This window comes from Diuraphis noxia, unplaced genomic scaffold, assembly GCF_037042655.1.
Source record: "Diuraphis noxia isolate RWA-SAM2 unplaced genomic scaffold, SU_Dnox_SAM2 contig0003, whole genome shotgun sequence".
In the NCBI taxonomy this organism is placed as follows: Eukaryota; Metazoa; Arthropoda; class Insecta; order Hemiptera; family Aphididae; genus Diuraphis; species Diuraphis noxia.
The window spans coordinates 81,616,838-81,634,481 of record NW_028301713.1 but is presented as its reverse complement, the minus strand read 5'-3'; the positions used below and the strand labels follow the sequence as shown (position 1 = coordinate 81,634,481).

General features: G+C 36.9%; 1 protein-coding gene across 4 annotated transcripts in view; it reads right to left on the bottom strand.

Annotated features, from left to right (window-relative positions):
* The window catches only part of raskol (Ras GTPase-activating protein raskol), a 143,157-nt gene that overhangs the window by 14,092 nt on the left and 111,421 nt on the right, over positions 1-17,644 (bottom strand). The window contains exon 1 of one of the 4 annotated variants that reach the window (XM_015517532.2): positions 8,100-8,989. The exons of the other annotated variants lie outside the window; for them this stretch is intronic. Within the exon in view, the coding sequence (XP_015373018.2) occupies positions 8,100-8,745 (646 nt within the window). The 5' untranslated portion in view covers positions 8,746-8,989. Of the gene's footprint in view, positions 1-8,099; positions 8,990-17,644 lie in introns of those variants that run through there. 4 annotated transcript variants of the gene reach the window in all.

The window sequence follows — 17,644 nt, the reverse complement described above, 5'->3', positions numbered from 1 at the left end:
CTAATGCGTTCGGTTTGGTAGTATGTGCATTATCATATAATGAGTCGTACAGAAAGGGTCGCTGCAGGGGAAAGAGGCACGTCGGCGTACGACGTAGGTACACATAATAATAATATAATAATCATAAACACAGTACACACATAAAAACGACCCGCTGTATAACCGGTTCTGAACCATAATAACATGATTCCGTAAGATACGAAAACCAGTATAGGTATGCCTACACACACACACATACACACGGTTGTCGGCCGTTTCACACAGACCGGGTGGACAAAAATATCATAAGAAGAAAGAAAGGAAAATGGAGATATTATTATACCTCCACGACCGGTTACCGGACATGTATGTGTGGTTGCTACTATAGCTTGCTCTGCCGTCATGCAAGATGCAGTGTCGCAATGGCCAATCGATACGACGAACATGGCTTGCATTTGCACTCCTAAGTGTTAGAGCCTACAGAAAGCTACTGAGGATATTTGTCGTGCGGGGGGGGGGGGGGGGGGCGAGAACTCAACGGGAGAATGAAAATCATCGATCGCTGTAGGTGGTGGGGAGAAAGTGCCAAACGAGAGACGACGTGTTTTGGAAACGAGTTAGTGTCTAGTGATCACTTACTGGTAATTTCAGTGCAATCGAGGGAAATCGAAACCAAAAGTTTTCAAATTACTATCAAAAAAACGTTCGAGTAGAAACCTGTTAGGACCTGTACAACTCTGTACTGCATTTAAACGGCAGGACCGATTACGGTTATAGAACCGTCAATACTACGATTGATATTGAACGCGACGACAGCAATAAAATAGGTATATTGTACAATATGTCTGTTTTATGTCTATTTGGTATAAACTGTTATTTTCCTATTATTGACAATGTTGTCTCTGTGATATCAAGGTATAGAAAAATAATTGCTACGACGACGTTGTTGCAGTACGCGCGATGGTAGGAAATAAAAAAAAATATTAACTAAACGCAAGGACATCAGATTTTTTTATACGCGAACTCAGCGAAAAATTACAAGCCTCCAATACACCCGGGAGAGGATTGGTTTGTGTTGATGGTTAATCATTACGAATTCTCAGAAACAAAATTATCTGTAGTGTGCGCAAATCTGACGATCGTTCTATACAGCGAGACCTCACGTTTCCGATGCGTAATAAGTTTACTCAGATCGTGATAATATTATGTTCATACAACACTAATTCTAAAATTGACATAATATTCATGGAAGTCACGGCACGAAATTTTGTATACGTACAACATAACACCATTTTATTATTGTTATTATAATTTTAGAGATTTTTTTTCCGAACACACATGATACATACGTGGGCGTTGAATTCGAATTCACATACACAAACGCACATTTTCTTAGATATTGTTATGTTTACCCTTTATATATCGTTCAGCATTACGAACAAATTATAAACAATACACGGGGTGGTCCCACCGCAAAAGCAGTCGCCCGTACATCCGACTGTACTGCAAGCGTCGAAAAAATAACTCGCTCTCCCCTCTCTCGCCGATTTGTCATCATTCGGCAGGTCTGTCCTTACGTAAATAGCGTTCCTAGGCATACATTTTACGTAGATGTATATGAAGTATATGTGTATACATATCATTGTTGTATGCATGTGTGTACCAAGTGAGTTTTAAGCCCACCCGAACCGATTTCGATCGACATCAAAATATTCTATTCAACAAAAAGCGTCGCTAAATTACATATTATGCCTATTGAAAATATCGTTATTGCTATCAGTTAGACAGGCCGTTGTTTAAATGAAGTGCTAAAACAATACTATATGAAAAATGTTTGACATCATCGAAGAATGTGCAATAATTTGTTATACTAACTAATATTGTTGAATACCATCACAATTCGCCATGCAAAACAGACACAGTTATAAAATATGAAGTACGGTTAAAAATTATAAAGAAAAAACAAAGTATAATTACGTCGTAAAAATGATAAGATATTAAAAAAAAAAAGGAGAGAAGATGTATAATAATATATAATGTTCGACCGTCCATACAAATTCGACAAATAATTATCCTCTGAGATCTCCCTCCTAAGAAAATAAAACCAACCAGCAGTAGCTTAACTAATTTTATGCAAATGCATCAGCCCCTGCTACTTGCAACGCGCACACATACATTTCCATCTAATTTACATTTACGTCTTTTAAGAAAATACTGAAAGCTTAAAAAAAAGTTTAGACACGTCATACACATTTATTTAAAATGGAATACACCGGAGAATACACAATATACGACACTACAATACGATATAATACAATACCTTGGGGCCGGCATTATATTATATAAATATATTTGTTTAATTTTTAGTATTGTACACACAACTGATTGTATAAAAATAATAATATGGATTATTATTATTATACACTACTGACCTCGTCACCCTCGAATTTCACACACCTCTCCTTCCAACACTGCCGCCGCTGGTAATAAACACACCTATTATAGGTAGTCACGATGTCAGAATTGTAATATTGCGCACAATCTGTAACGCGATTTTCATTTAATTTTTTTCTAACGCAACAGATATAATAATATTGTACATGATACTGTTGTCGCAACATCGCATCCAGTTGCACGACGTGGAGACAGAGAGAAACCGACGCCGAAGGGTCGCGGCGCGAGCTCATGATAATATTCGAGACATAATAAAATGTATACTATTATTATAGCATAAATAGAGCATAATATTATAGGAGGAGTTTATTACGTACACGTTGGGCATTGGCGTCTGATAGACAAAACCACAGATACCTAAAGCTAGAGCGGCGGTCAGAAAGTAAAATTGTAAAATACAAGCGAGAAAAATACGCACGTTGTTACGTAAGAATTCCAAATTATATTGATGACGTATAATATTAAAAATATAAATTATAATATTTCATTATGAGTTAGTAGAAGCCTAATCGGCAGCAGCTGCAGACGCGTATTTTATTTAATAACAAACGTGAAATCTCCCACTTCTTTAGTCTAATAGTCTCGCGCGAACAGGTGCATGAGATGTGCAAAACACGATTTGGACCCACGACGACAATATACTATTGTAACAACATATGGAACAATAATATTATGCAGTCGACCTTTATATGCAATGACACAAGTAGGGGGAAACCTAAATGCATTGAGGTATACTTCTACTGCAGTTAAATCAGTGGTAGCAGGATTTAAAGCCAAAAATTATTATTTTTTACTTTCGTGACCAATATGGTTGGGTGCTGACCCCCCTTTTTTTGTATATCATTAAGATTATCAACAAAAATATTTAATATTTGTTTTAATTATAAATAAAAACCGGCAGGAACCGTGTGGATATGCAAATATATTTAGACATTAGAATATCATACACAATTCACTTCGTATACTTTCAAAATGTTCGCGCCAACTCATATCAATATTATCATGACGTAAGTTCACAACTGTCAACTCGTTGAAAATAAAAATTAAAAGCCACGTGGACTGTGTACGGCGTCGGAAATGGTTTGAGCTGTTCCCGACACCTAACAGGGAAAGTGGATGGACACACGGTGCGACAAGATATTATTAAACGTAGTTGAAAGCTAGTCCGGGAACAATATGGCCGGCAATCGACAATCGTGAAATCTCATTCAAACGTATATTATATCACTCATCGGTACCTACCTCGCCACTGCACTCTAGTGCGAGTCCAGGTGGTCGTTACCTGTGTAACATATTTTGTCGCGTACGTGTGTGCCGACGAAGAAGTCGGATAGGCCGTATATACGACGTACACGTACACACACACACACACACACACTCGTAAATAGTGGGCGTGGTCTTTGCCGACGGTTTAAGACGACGCGCAGCTGCAGCACTGGCCCAGCACGAGCACGCGAAGAGTGTTTCTTTGTTGTGAGTGAGTAACGTTCGAGGGGAGAGAGACCGAAGGGGAAGAAAAAAAATCACATTTCGACTTGGATTTCAAGGATACACCACGCCACAGCGTAAAGGAAGACGAAAAAAAAATATAATAAGATACGACCGACGGCTATTATTATTATTATCGTGTCGTGTGTGTGGCGTTCACATATTTTGCACGTTCGCCTGTTTTACTACTAAAGTATTGCAATACAACATTATAACATTATACCTACGACAAACGCCACACGCGCGTATTTAATAGTAATTATAACGACGTTAAGGAATCGGACGTAGGTATAACAATTAGTTTCATTATTAAATATATATCCTTTATTCGCGAAAGGAGTCTTTTGTTTTGTTTCCGGGGAGTAAGGTATAACATGATATTGTTAAAACCATCAGAGTTCGCGGTATAGTTTTTTTTTTTTTCTAAGGACGACTCACGCGACAACATTTCATATTTTATATTATTATTATTATTATTATTATGTTCACAACAGTGGCGCGCGTACGGTTTCCGTCAGACGTCTGCAAAAGACGAACACGCCCCACACGCGAAACACCCTTTTTCCTTAGGGGTGAGAGAAGAGATCCAGGCCAGATGTAAACTTCAGTAGTATAATATACAGTATTATAATATATAGGTATTATGCCAAACGATCCGGAGGGGGGGGAACTCTGACCGTTCGAGGTTATATTTTTTTGAGTTCACGTTCGGACTTGGCCAAGGTCTAAAAGGTTGGGGTTCGATAACAGTGAGACAGCCAACTCACCTCTTCGTTATAATGCCATTATGCATAAGACCGATGGACTATAGACGATCGCATCCGGTCCAGCGACAAATTTGAACATATTATGCCATTATAACGGTACGAGGCCGATCCATAGAAACGATTTGACAATATACCCACAGTAGTTAATTATATACGCATATAGATCGATTTGGTCCCGGTTTCACTAAGCGGAAATGGCGGCACTGCTGATGCGGCAGTTTTATTTTGCGGTTTTTTCTGGTTCCGGGGCATTGATCGCGTGCTATAGACGCAATAATATAATAATTATTATAAACGTTCGGTTTTCGTTCGTGTATTCCTCGCGGTTCTTCAATACAAATATATAACATAATACAAATTATCATATTAGTATAATAAGTATGTACGACTGGTGGAAAGGAAATGGTCACGTTCGAAAGTTATACACTTATAAATCTATTAATATAGTCTCCTCCGGCAGTTGTCGTGAAAAACATATATAGCACTCACAAAAATAATAACTGGATGATAACGACTACAGACGGTTATAAGTTATGATATTAACAATAATATTGTGTTCATAAAACCAGCGATGTCAAGAGTGTAAAAATCTGTCCTTGACACGATATCAACAATGTTATGTATTGCTCAACAACGCACCGTGTCGTATGTCGTATTTATTTTATAGGAGACCGAACAACGAGCAAATTTAATGTATAAGATCAAAACGTATTTTTATATTAAATTTAAATTACAAATCACGCATAAATGCATAATATAGAAACCGTACCAGTAATATTATTTCGATGACAAGATATTATTCATGACTCATTTTAATAAAAAGAAAATGATCTCTAAAAACAGTTGATTCCTTATTTCGCTGCACGTCACACGTATTCGACACGAAACTCTAATAATAATAAAATGTGGTTTCGTCAAAAACTAAACTAATGGATTTTTTGGCGTTAACAAAATACATTTACACACACCCACACACGCGCTGCGACGCATGGGGTATATTAATCTCGTAAACTTGGCAACAGACTTTCGATATAAGATAAACGTGAACACGGTTTACTTCACGTGGACTATAGGTAATTGGTACGCAAATTAAACTGCGACAGTTTTTATCGAATTCGTCATAGATGACGAAAAAAATAGAAAATTATTATTATGTTCACATTATATTAAAAACACTCAAACGCACAGTCAAATCAAAAAATCTATTACCACGTAAAATTTACAATCAGTTAATGGTGAGGGGAAATTTGATAGCGCCTATTTTAACTTAAGACTTACTGCACTACAACACTACAATAGGTTATGGTATTGATAAATAATAATAATTATAACATTGTTTCACATTAAGTTGAGAATGCCTATTTTTTTTTTTTTTGAAATCCTAAACACGCAACATGCGACATTATAAAACAAAGTCGAGGAACGCGGGAGACTTGTACGAACGCAGACGGTCAGCAACCCACCACGTTGCTCGCCGAAATAATAACAAAATAAACAAAAAAAATAACCATTAAACACGACAACGCGCGTCATCGTGGAATAATGCAATTTTTGGAAGTGAAAACCAATCGGTCACAGAATCCGTGAGACTAAAATATCATAGAACATTATAATAATAATATGTACCGATTTATCGTTGTTTTGTCGACGACAGTGCGCGACGGCCGACGACTTTCACCGTGCGCGAAACCCAATAACGGAAATTCCTCAGTATATTATAATGTTAAAATATATCCTACATGGCAGATGAAACGGAAGAAAAAAATCGGATCAAAATAATAGCGCGCGGACCGTAGAAAACGGGAAAACTATAATACACGTGACGGGTTTTTCGTCGCGAATTGTTTGTTTTTTTGGCACGTCGTATTACTGTTCTATTCACTAGTGCGCACGATTAACATAGTTGGTCGCACGATCGTTAAAGTAATTTAAAGTGCGCCGTTAGTGGCGGCACAACGATAATAATAATAATAATTAGTGATAAGTAATCGTATCAGTAATCAGTAGCTGTGTAGGTATGTGTACCAACTCACGAAGAAGCGCGCGCGCAATATTATGAATTATCTATCGGCGGAGCGTACACGTGCGCTGCACACACTTATTAGTAATGCGAGTTGTGACGGCCACTTTGGACGACGGTTTTCCATCTCCATACGACAACAATAGTAATATTATATTGACAAACTTCCATCGTTTTACACGTGTACTACACATCAACGTACTTAGGGCATGTTGCTTGGGAGAGCTTAGCCGCCTCCTCTACACCTTTTTTTTTTTACTTTTAAACACATTCGGGTAAAAATCAAAATCATTGCCTAGAAAAACTGACATGGGTTTAACTGTAACGTATCTATACAATATATTAATATCGAGAATTAACCTACCCAGTACGAGTTTATGTAGGCATGAGGAGAACGTATACGTATAATATACAACAAATTAATTATTTATAATTGTATTATTTTGAATCAATTAGGGTATGGTTCGTTTCAAACTTGTATTTTACCGCATTCTCTATTTCCCTAGTCCCTATGTTACCTAACCTAAACTAGCGACGACGCTCGTGATGGGTGTGTGAAGAGGCTAGGCTTTGTACCCTACAGGTTATGATTTTGAAATTTGGTTTCATAGGACTCTATCCCCTGAAACTATAAAAATTCTCGTCATGGTCATGAAATACTACACTGTAACACGTCATGAGTGTTTTATACGAAACGGCGGTGCTCGCAGAGTACCTACGGAATCACAAGTCTTTCTGATCGCGTTTCGGGATGTGTTAATGTGAGGAAATCGTCATCCGGATGGCCGCCCGCCGTCGTCTAGACGACGACTTCATTTGCATTCAAAACGGGCGGCGGTGACTGTCCCGTGTGTCCGGTCGACGTTAGATAAAAACAATAGGCTCGCTCGGAACCGCCCCCACGCTCATTCAACCGAAGAGGTTTTATAAAAATCAGAAAGAGAGAGAGAGAGAGAGAGCATAGCGATGGAGAGATATTAACGATAATGTAAAACCACATGATGTTCACCACAACGTTGCTTAAATATAGTTTAACCGACTCGTTACTCGCAGTTTGCGGAGAGATCCTTCCCTTTATAAGCGTGTAAAAACGTTTTATAAATCAAAATCGATATTTCTTGTTGTTGTATAGATTATTGAAAACTTAGAGTGATAATGTTTGTATTATCAGATGATAAGTGTTGGTCAGCAAGAACGTTAGGTAATCAGATTTTCAACTCATATCAACATTATATTTTTCCGAGTGTTTTTGTAATAGGTAAGATGGCAAAAAAAATTGTAATTTTTTACTTCCCCCTCCACGAACACAAATTCTCATTGGGACACGCTACAGCGATAGTGTTAAAAATCATATATCCGCGCCGGCCAAGGGTGTCGCAGAGACAACTAACCTGATCGGTTGTCGTCTCCGTCGTCGTCGTCATAGAGTTGGTTGTCGTCGTCGCTTTCGCTTCTATTCTCGTCTTCACCGGTCGAGTTGGGTGGCTTCCCCAGCCCGTGTCGTCGCCGACGACGCCGTCTGCGGTAATACTCGTCCGGCGACCCTTCGATGACTATGATCGGCGGCGACCTGTTGGCCTGCTGGACTACGGCGCTCGTGTCGCCGAGGGACGACGAACTGTCACCGCAGTTAACACGCAGGGGGCCAACGGACGCCTTGGACGACAGCCACCGGCCGCCCGTGGTAATTATGGTGGACGAGCTGCGGGCCAATTTTCGGGACGACGGACGTCGTATAAATGCCAGCGGCGAACTCCGCCGGCTGGACGACGGCGACGAAGGTGGACGGTGGGACGGAGGGTGGTCGGCTTGCAGCAGGGCCAGAGCGGACGCAGACAGAGCCCGTCCGCTGGCCGATTTGTGCTGCGGTTGTTGCTGGGCGGCCGACTGAGGCATCGAGTCCGCCAGCCGGGCCACGGCCAACACAGGCCGGGCCGTGGCCTGCAGCGGGATATAGAACGTCGACCGACGTCGCCGTGGGCTACCCGTCATTGCCGTTACCGTGGTAGCGGTCTGCTGCTGCCCGGTTGTCGTCATCGGTCGTGTACACTTGTTGCGAGAATTATTGCTCCGAAAATGTACTTTGTCAATTAATATTGCCGTTGAACCGCACACGATCGAATCATGATTCTAAACGCCAACGAGAACGCTTCTCGGAGAAAAAAAATCAAACTATAACGAGTAAAAAACAGTTAACACTTAACACACACACGCACACACACCACACGACGACCACTACGCACAAAACACGCGCCGCCCGAATGACATTACTACACTGACTAAGCGCGGAGTCGGTACTCGCCACTCGGTGGTGTTCGTTTCAGGTTCACGTTCGCAGTTATCGCGAGTGCGCGCGCGCGCCCGACGGTAACCACTGCGGTGCGTGGGCCGAGGGGGTAGTGGCGGTGTCGATGACGGCGGCGGCGGCGGTGGCTGAGCGAGCGAGATATTTCTCCCCACCAAGACGGCAGGTCGCATTCCCGTCGGACGACCGACCGCCGATCGGCCGGTGTAAACAACAAGAACCAAGCTTACTCCCGAGTTCTGGTGTTCCGATTTTTACTTCCCATTTTCGTTGGATATTTTGTTTCTCGTAGGGAGGCGCCCCTGTGATGTAGCCCAGAGTTGTCTACTACAAACCAATCTACTGTCTTGAATTATTATTGCAAACCGTCCCGGAAATCCAGATTTGTAACGGTTATCATTTCGAATTTTTACCGTTTAGTTGCATAATAAACGTTATAATTATTTTTTAGTAAAATATTGTACCATGCCTATAAACTGATAAGTGATAACCTTGGTTCGTACGAGAGTTTGATCGATTCATACTGTTTATAAAATTATAAATCTAAAAAAAAGAACGTTTACTTTTTTTAGCATTTTATGATAAACATAAATACACGAACGGTAGTCATTTTAGTGATTGTTTTACAGTGAAAACTCTCTATAACGAATCCGAAGGGACCATGTGATTTCTTTCGTTATTGAGAGTTTTCGTAATAGAGAGTAATAAATTAATAGATTTTAAATCAAACCAACCATTATAAGTTAACTTAATGTTATTTACGTAATATATAGAGTTTTTCGTTATAAAGAGTTTTCACAGTGTAACATTATTACAATATACCTAGTTTATCGGTTGATTTACAGTCTGTATACGGTTTACACCACAACATTACAGACACCGGACATAATATTGTTATTTATGTTTTGTTATGTGTACTCTACAACACACCCTAGTCCCTATGTATTTCAATAGTCAATGATGTCATGTATGGTTTCTATCGACTACCGATTATTCCACATTCTCACTCGTCAAGCGACCACTGTACAGAGATATATCTAAATCTAAATCCGGCGATTGCTTGAGGGCAATAAACGGAGTGGGGTTTTCAATAATCGATTATGCTCAAAATTGAATTAAAATATGAACCTCCCCTTGGATGAAATTGGCGATGATTCAGGGAATATTCGGAACAATTTGACGAGGAATAAACAAAATGAATGACTTCATTGAAAAATTAAAAAAACTGCTCTAATTACGATACCTTGATATTATTAGTGTTCGAGACAAAGAGCTACGCAAAAACGAATTTGAGAGCGTCGACTGTCGAATGAGTTCATAGTTCATGGTTTTGTGTAAGCCCAATTCACATGTCTGTACCGACACCCGTTTACTTTTATTTCTGAATATTGCTTGATATAAAGTTCTTAAAATACACCATGTACTCGTTTAAAAAAGTGCCGAATACACTAGAATTGTTGCAACTAACTAGTAACGATAGTTGCTACCAGTCAGATACTCAAGTGGACAGTGATTACAAGATAAGTGCCAACACTTAGCACGCTTAATATTTTTATAATTACGCTGCGGTAGCCGGTAGATACCATGCCCGTTAATCGACTTCATGTGATTCCCGCAACCCAGCAAATTAAAAACCAACAATTTTTAGAATTGTATTTTTAAATATAAACCCAAATATATATAAATAAAATAAATAATTATTGAGTGTGCAGGAAGGAAGACGTTATTGGTATTTATAAGAACCCCGTATTTCCGTAAGTCGTTAACAGGAAATAATAAATATAAATAGCTACGAAAGAATATTACTGCCAGTGTATATTCAATAATAATTTAATTTTAAATAATCATATAAACATTCCTATTGTATAATGCCCATTAATAAAACTGAATAATAAAATATTTTATATTTTTGAATGTAGAAAAGTAAAATTTTGGTAGTTTAATTTAACTGAATATAATTATATATATAAAACGAAAATGTTGTATACAAATATATATAATCAAGTGAAATAATACATTTTTTTTTTTAATAATTCGGAACCGACTCATCAACGTTGAATAACATCGTCGCATAATAAATAAACTACAAAGAGAAACTACAAAATGGTTCTAAATAAATACATACATATTATTGACGCGTTTAATGCATATGTATTATGTATATATATTTATCTTTTCACACTAATTTGTCCCAATTGTCTATCGTTTTATTTGATATTTCAAACTAAACTATTTTCAGAGTTTTATTTAATAGCGCAATAATTAAGGTATCTGTCACAGAATAATATGAGAAAATACTTTTTTAGCACCATTACCGGTGCTGTCCGATTCATGATTTACGCCGCCGTCGGTGGCTTCATTATTGCCTATTGGTCTACGAGTATTTTTCCTGAAAATAAAGAGAAATAGTTCAAACCGATTAATCAAACACAACCGTTCTGGTCTGGTTGTCGTAATAATATCATAGTCGAACAAAAAACCGGTGAATGGAGTTAAGCATTTTTATTTTTATCCGCGATAACACAAACCATAAGCACCAGCCGTGCACTGCGGTGTATCCATAGGCGAAACTAGTAACTACGGGTCAGGACACTAAGGCCATGGCCTGACCTAATACTAATTGGATAATATACTGACATAATAAAATTTAAAATTTAAATAAAAAAACTTATTTCATAATTAGAATTTTTTTTCATATTTTTCATTTGGTCTGTCCTCAGTGGCGTATTTAAGGGTTTTCCGCCTCTAGGCACTTTCCAATTCGCCGCCTTCCTCCCCCTTCATTCTTCCTACAATTATTTCTAAAACGTATTTAAATATACAATTTATTATATTATAATATTATATTAAAAAGATACATTAAGATATATGTAGATATATGATTAATTTTGAGCGAACAAAAATTAGTTGAGTTTGATTTCGTCAAATGAAAAATAATTTTTCTAATTTTGTAAAAAAAAAATTGTTGAAATTTGCCGCCCTCCAATGTTGGCCGCTCTAGGCCCGGGCCTATAGGGCCTGTGCCTAAATACGCCTCTGTCTATCCTAATACAATTTTCTAATTTCGCCTATGAGTGTATCTGTTCTTTTTGTGTATATTATATTTCTATAATTAGTAATTGATCACTTTTATCGGACAAATCACTTGTATATTATTATTGTCAACAAAATTATAATCGTAAATAAGATGCTTACACTGCAGTGGAAGCGAAAGGCGTTGTGTGATGAATGATGATACTTGGTTCCTCCGACAGTGCTCGGTAGACGAAACAAATTTAAATCAAATACGTCAATCGTCGATGGATAAGAACGATTAAAAAGACACACTGAAGTATGACGATCATCTGCAGTAGGTACTTCAGTGCTTGTGAGTTGTGACTTGAGAGTACACGAGGTACCGTGCTAAAAAAAAACTACTTCGCATTTTGAGGATTTTGTAAATTTTCGTACGCGAATTCGTGTCCGCTATAGCTCCTATAGGGACGACCTAGAAAGATGGAAAATGCCAGTGCTTCATAAACACAGAAAATTGCCCGTAAATGCATTTTCTCTTCCACGCAGGACTGTTTTCTGTTTTGACCGTTGACATAATATTTCATGGCCTCTAGTAATGTATAGCTAATATTAATTATGAAAATAGTCAGTAGGTAAAGCCCCTAAAGCCTTAATCGTATTGTTTACCATGCCCAACATAAACTCGTTTTAAATAAGCAAAATAATATTATTGTATAATATGCGGTCTAGGAAAAAATGTATTTAGAATATTATTTATTGTTGAAAATTAGGTATTATTGTTTATAAATATTCTATAGGTTCTATTTAATTATAGCAGAGAAAACAACGTTTAAATGATTATTTTTGGAAAGTATTCAAAAACCACGTGAAATAATTTAGGAGATTGTCAGAGATATTCCAATTGGAAATAATCACGATCTATATTTGCGATTAAATTACTACTCGAGCTTAAACACGGTTTTATATTTTCCCTTACAGATACTTTGGTGTGGTAAACCGGTTTTGCGGTCAAAACTGGATTCAGCTTTTATTGTGAAAAGTCTATTCTGTACAGTCTGTACAGAGGTCTTGAGCAAATGGCCATAAAATGATAGTCGAATGATTTGTACAAGTCCATTTTAATTTTTAACCTAAACAATAATGTCAAATAATCGCTGATGAAATGTATAAAATACTTATTAGTTATTAAGTTATAAGTTATGTAAGTCGAATAGTAAATATCACACACGTCTTATACAGTTACATACACAATGTACACAATTGTTTATTTGGCGTGCGCATTTTGTTCGTATGAAAAATCTATAAAACATCATTCATGTAATTGAAATATGATTTTAAATTATGCTCAGATGATTTGGGCGTAATTCAAATGTTATAATATTACGTAATAATGCACTTATACACCTAAAACATGTACGCTAAATAGGTATCACCAATTCAGTGATTTGATGTATCATGTATGTGTGACCGTATGAATATACGGTATCTGAGACTATGTTCTCATCTCGAAATTGAATAATATATAGACCAATTTGTTCGAATACAACTTCGACGAAAATCGTTCTATCGCAATTACGCGGTTGGTAAAAAAAAAAAGAATGTACATCGTGTGTTAGGTACGCTCGTGATAATGTAACGAATTTGTACATTAACATTTATACGAGCGTCTCATTAAAATTTAAAATAGGTACTATAATGTATGTATTATTATAATTATATTGATACCGGTTGAGAAAAATATTGTTATAAACCGTTTGTTTACGACTTCGCACGATGATGATATACGACGATACACAATATAAACTTATAACATAATATATAACCAAAAAACGGAAAAAACGATTACAGCGCGTGTTGTGTGTATAATTTACTATAATATTATTATTGTGTATCCGATTCTTCGGAATAAATACGCGAATTGTATGGTAAATAATTTTATATTTTATATTATTTCGGTGTAAAATACATTTTGCGGTCAATCACGCAGTATTGAAAAATCTTGGATCACGCGGTGCACGTCAGAAATGGACAGCGGTTCACTTGTATTGCGTTTTCAAAAATAAAATCTCAAGTGTGACGAAATATACAACCGTGTTAACATCTAAATCCCGGGTTAAGTGAGTTTTTTTTACACAATCTGGCAACACGATAATGTATATTATGTAAGTCAATAGTTCAAACAGCAACATTAATCTACAATAGCGTTAGGTTAGAAAACTAGTAAAATATATATTATTTATTATATCGATTAAAACGGTATCGTACATGTCAAAGGACCATCAGTCGAGTGGCATCAATAGGATTAGGATTCAAAGCATTTGCATTTTTTGATCGCTTACCGCTTTAAAGTTTCCAATAGGCATCTGACAGATTTCTCATATTATAACGTCGTAACTGACGTAACTACTCTAAATCTAGAATTAATTGAAACCTATTATCGATAATATTTTCTATTATTAATTTTTATTACCGCTAGTCAAACATTAAAAAAAAAACTATAAGGATATAACGACTGCATTATTAACAGTCTATAATTATTAGTTATATTATGTTTAGATAAAGTGTCGAATAAAATATAATGACTTACCTGTAAGTAATATGTAATACAATTAAAAACACTTAACCCCTAATTAGTTAATAGTTTATATTACGTCGAATTAACGATATCGTAATAATTATTAATACTCAACCTTGAACCTACAATACACGTTATTACATTTTATTAAGTCCAGTAAATCTACCGGATTCGTTTTTCTACGAAATATAACTTTTTTTTTCACGAATTAATAATACACATCGTCATACAAGTGAGAGACTTATGACGAGAAGGCGATGCATGCAAACACATATTATACTGTTTACAAAGTAACAATAATAATTTAATGTACATAAAATAAATGTATTGTGCGGTTGTCAAAATGTGCCATTTGATTTTAACTGGATCGACGCCTCGACCTAGCCGCTCCGTCAAACATAATATACTAATCAAACCGGATTGTCGGTTATAAACCGTAACTATAGACTTGGGAGCAAGGCACCCCATCCGTATACTACAACTAACATCATAGCACCGTTGGATATTAATTATTTTAGTGTTTACTATCTATTTAATGAAATAGCAATAATTATTGACATTCGACGGAGCACGGAGACATTTCGCGGTCGACGAGCAGCGAATTCCGCGAGCGGCGCGAAAAGAAATTATGCAGAGAACGGAAATCGGTAGAATCATATTTCAACTGCAGTGGGTGCAACTGATAATACAGCTGCGAAGTAGACCTACTGATGTTCCGTTATAACAATAATCGAAACGGACCGTTTCTCCGGATACCGGTCGGATATGATGGGAATGACGTGGCGTCTCGAGCTTTTTACGCCTACTACCTACGGACAATTTCACAGCTCGAAACACTGCCGCCACGAGCCGACGATCCTAAGGGTGTGCCGTCACACCGCTGCGCAAACACTATGTGTTTTATATCATTTCATTCATTATATATATATATATATATACGTCTCAAGGAACCGTACGCGGCCCACAAAATAACATCGTATAACGCGAAATGGGGTAGCCATTTTCATATACATATATATATGTTTACGCGAGTTTTCGTCTCGGCGAGGGTTCGACCCCTGTCGTCTCGAGGTAGAGTCTGGTAGCCCGGGTTGGTTGGGCAGAGACACACGGAAGACCCCTCCGAGATATTTTCATATATCGGGAAAAACTCATCACGGAATCGAAGTGAAATTATTAGTTTTCGCCGAAACGACGATTATTAGGTACACCTATATACATACATACCTATGTATATATATAAATCGATCCCCTTCGACCTATCATGCCCAGTGTACGTGTACAGAGTGGGCAGTGATGGAGCTGTTTCTCCGTGTGGCGTCGGTTGCGACGATACGATTGGAAAAAAAAAACATAATCGCCGCCGCCGCCGCACACACTGTATACGGCCGCACACCCGCGAAACGGTGACAAGTGAAAAATGTTGCTTTTTGATCCATACAATATGCGCAGTCGTCATAAATATTGCCACGCGCCGAGGCTGCACCAGTGGATTTGACGAACAGTTTACGTGGCACTTGTCCCGGGATCCGCAAAAAAAATTAAAAATTGTACGCTCTATAGATGTTACGTGAAAAATGACCTAGTATCGAGTTCTTTCTATGTAATGTATTTATTTACAATATTATACTATTATACTTTTGTCGAGAATGATCTATGCTCGAACGAAGCAGTTTTTTCAATTTAACATTTGAAATTATTTTATAACTTATATTATAAATACTCATTTTTAAATTAAATAAAAAACCCTTTGCTTTAGCACAGCATGACAAACACTCTGTCCTTCTAATACAGTTATACCTTAATCGTTGGACAACAGCATATAGACACGCCCTTTGTAGTTCTTACATTCGTCATTTCATATAATTTCAACCGAATAGATCTGATGACGACCTGTACATTTTCGACGGAAACAACCATTAATTTTATTTGATGGAATTTTAGGAATTTTCACTGGAAGCAAAATATAGAAGTGACGACACTGCAGTCCAACACGATCATATAAAATTATGATAAATAATTTATCGCTGTACCGCCTGTACCATATTATTATCACTGTCCACTGACATACAATAAAATGTAATAGTCTACCTATATATTGACTATAGTCTTTACTGTGTTACTGTCTCGTATAAACGACAAAAGTATAATACTATAATACTATAATATAATACGATAATAATTTATATAATATAGAAACAGAAGAAATTGCTCATTCTTCGGATTAATACATTATTTTATAAACATTGCATTGCACATTAAACACAATACAGTATACAAGAGTATACGAGACAACGATTTTTATAGGACGCTAATGGATCTTATTTTCTGAGTAATGTCGTTTACTACAGAACCGAATTTGATTTATAGCTCTAGTTTATATATAAAAAAAAACAGTCTAGTCCATAAATATATATCGTACGAGTGACGAGTGTGCGTGTGCTGATTGGAATATAGTTGAAAGGCTGTATAGTGTAGTCGTGTAGTCGCTATTATTGGGAATTGTTGAAATCGGAGGTTTGAAAAAGGAGAAAAAAAATTTTAATACCAAATGGGTCGTTAAAAAATAAAAAGTGATACTCTTAATATGCAAATAAAATAAACACTATAATAATTTACATTAAAAATCAACGCTAAAATGTAATCAATATGTTATAGGTATGTGTCATATTATACGAGAATGCATCACGTAGTAAATTAACAATCGATTAAAATTGGATATAGTATAATATAAGCAGCAAATAAAAGAACTGGTTCATAAAAATATTTAAAACTTAAATATAATGTATACAACTATAGGAGTAGATTGAAATAATAATATATTTTGAAAATAATAACATACGAATAGGTTGGTGGACTAGGTAGGTATTACAATAAAAATACTGTGATTGCCATAATGGAGATCGCTGGAGTGTTAGGTTTCACATAAATTAAGCCAAAAAATACTGCCATTTGCGAATCGTCGGGTGTAGAATTCAAACGAGTAAATCACTCATAGTAATGACGGAGAAGCGGACAGTATATAAGTAGTCGATTAAAAT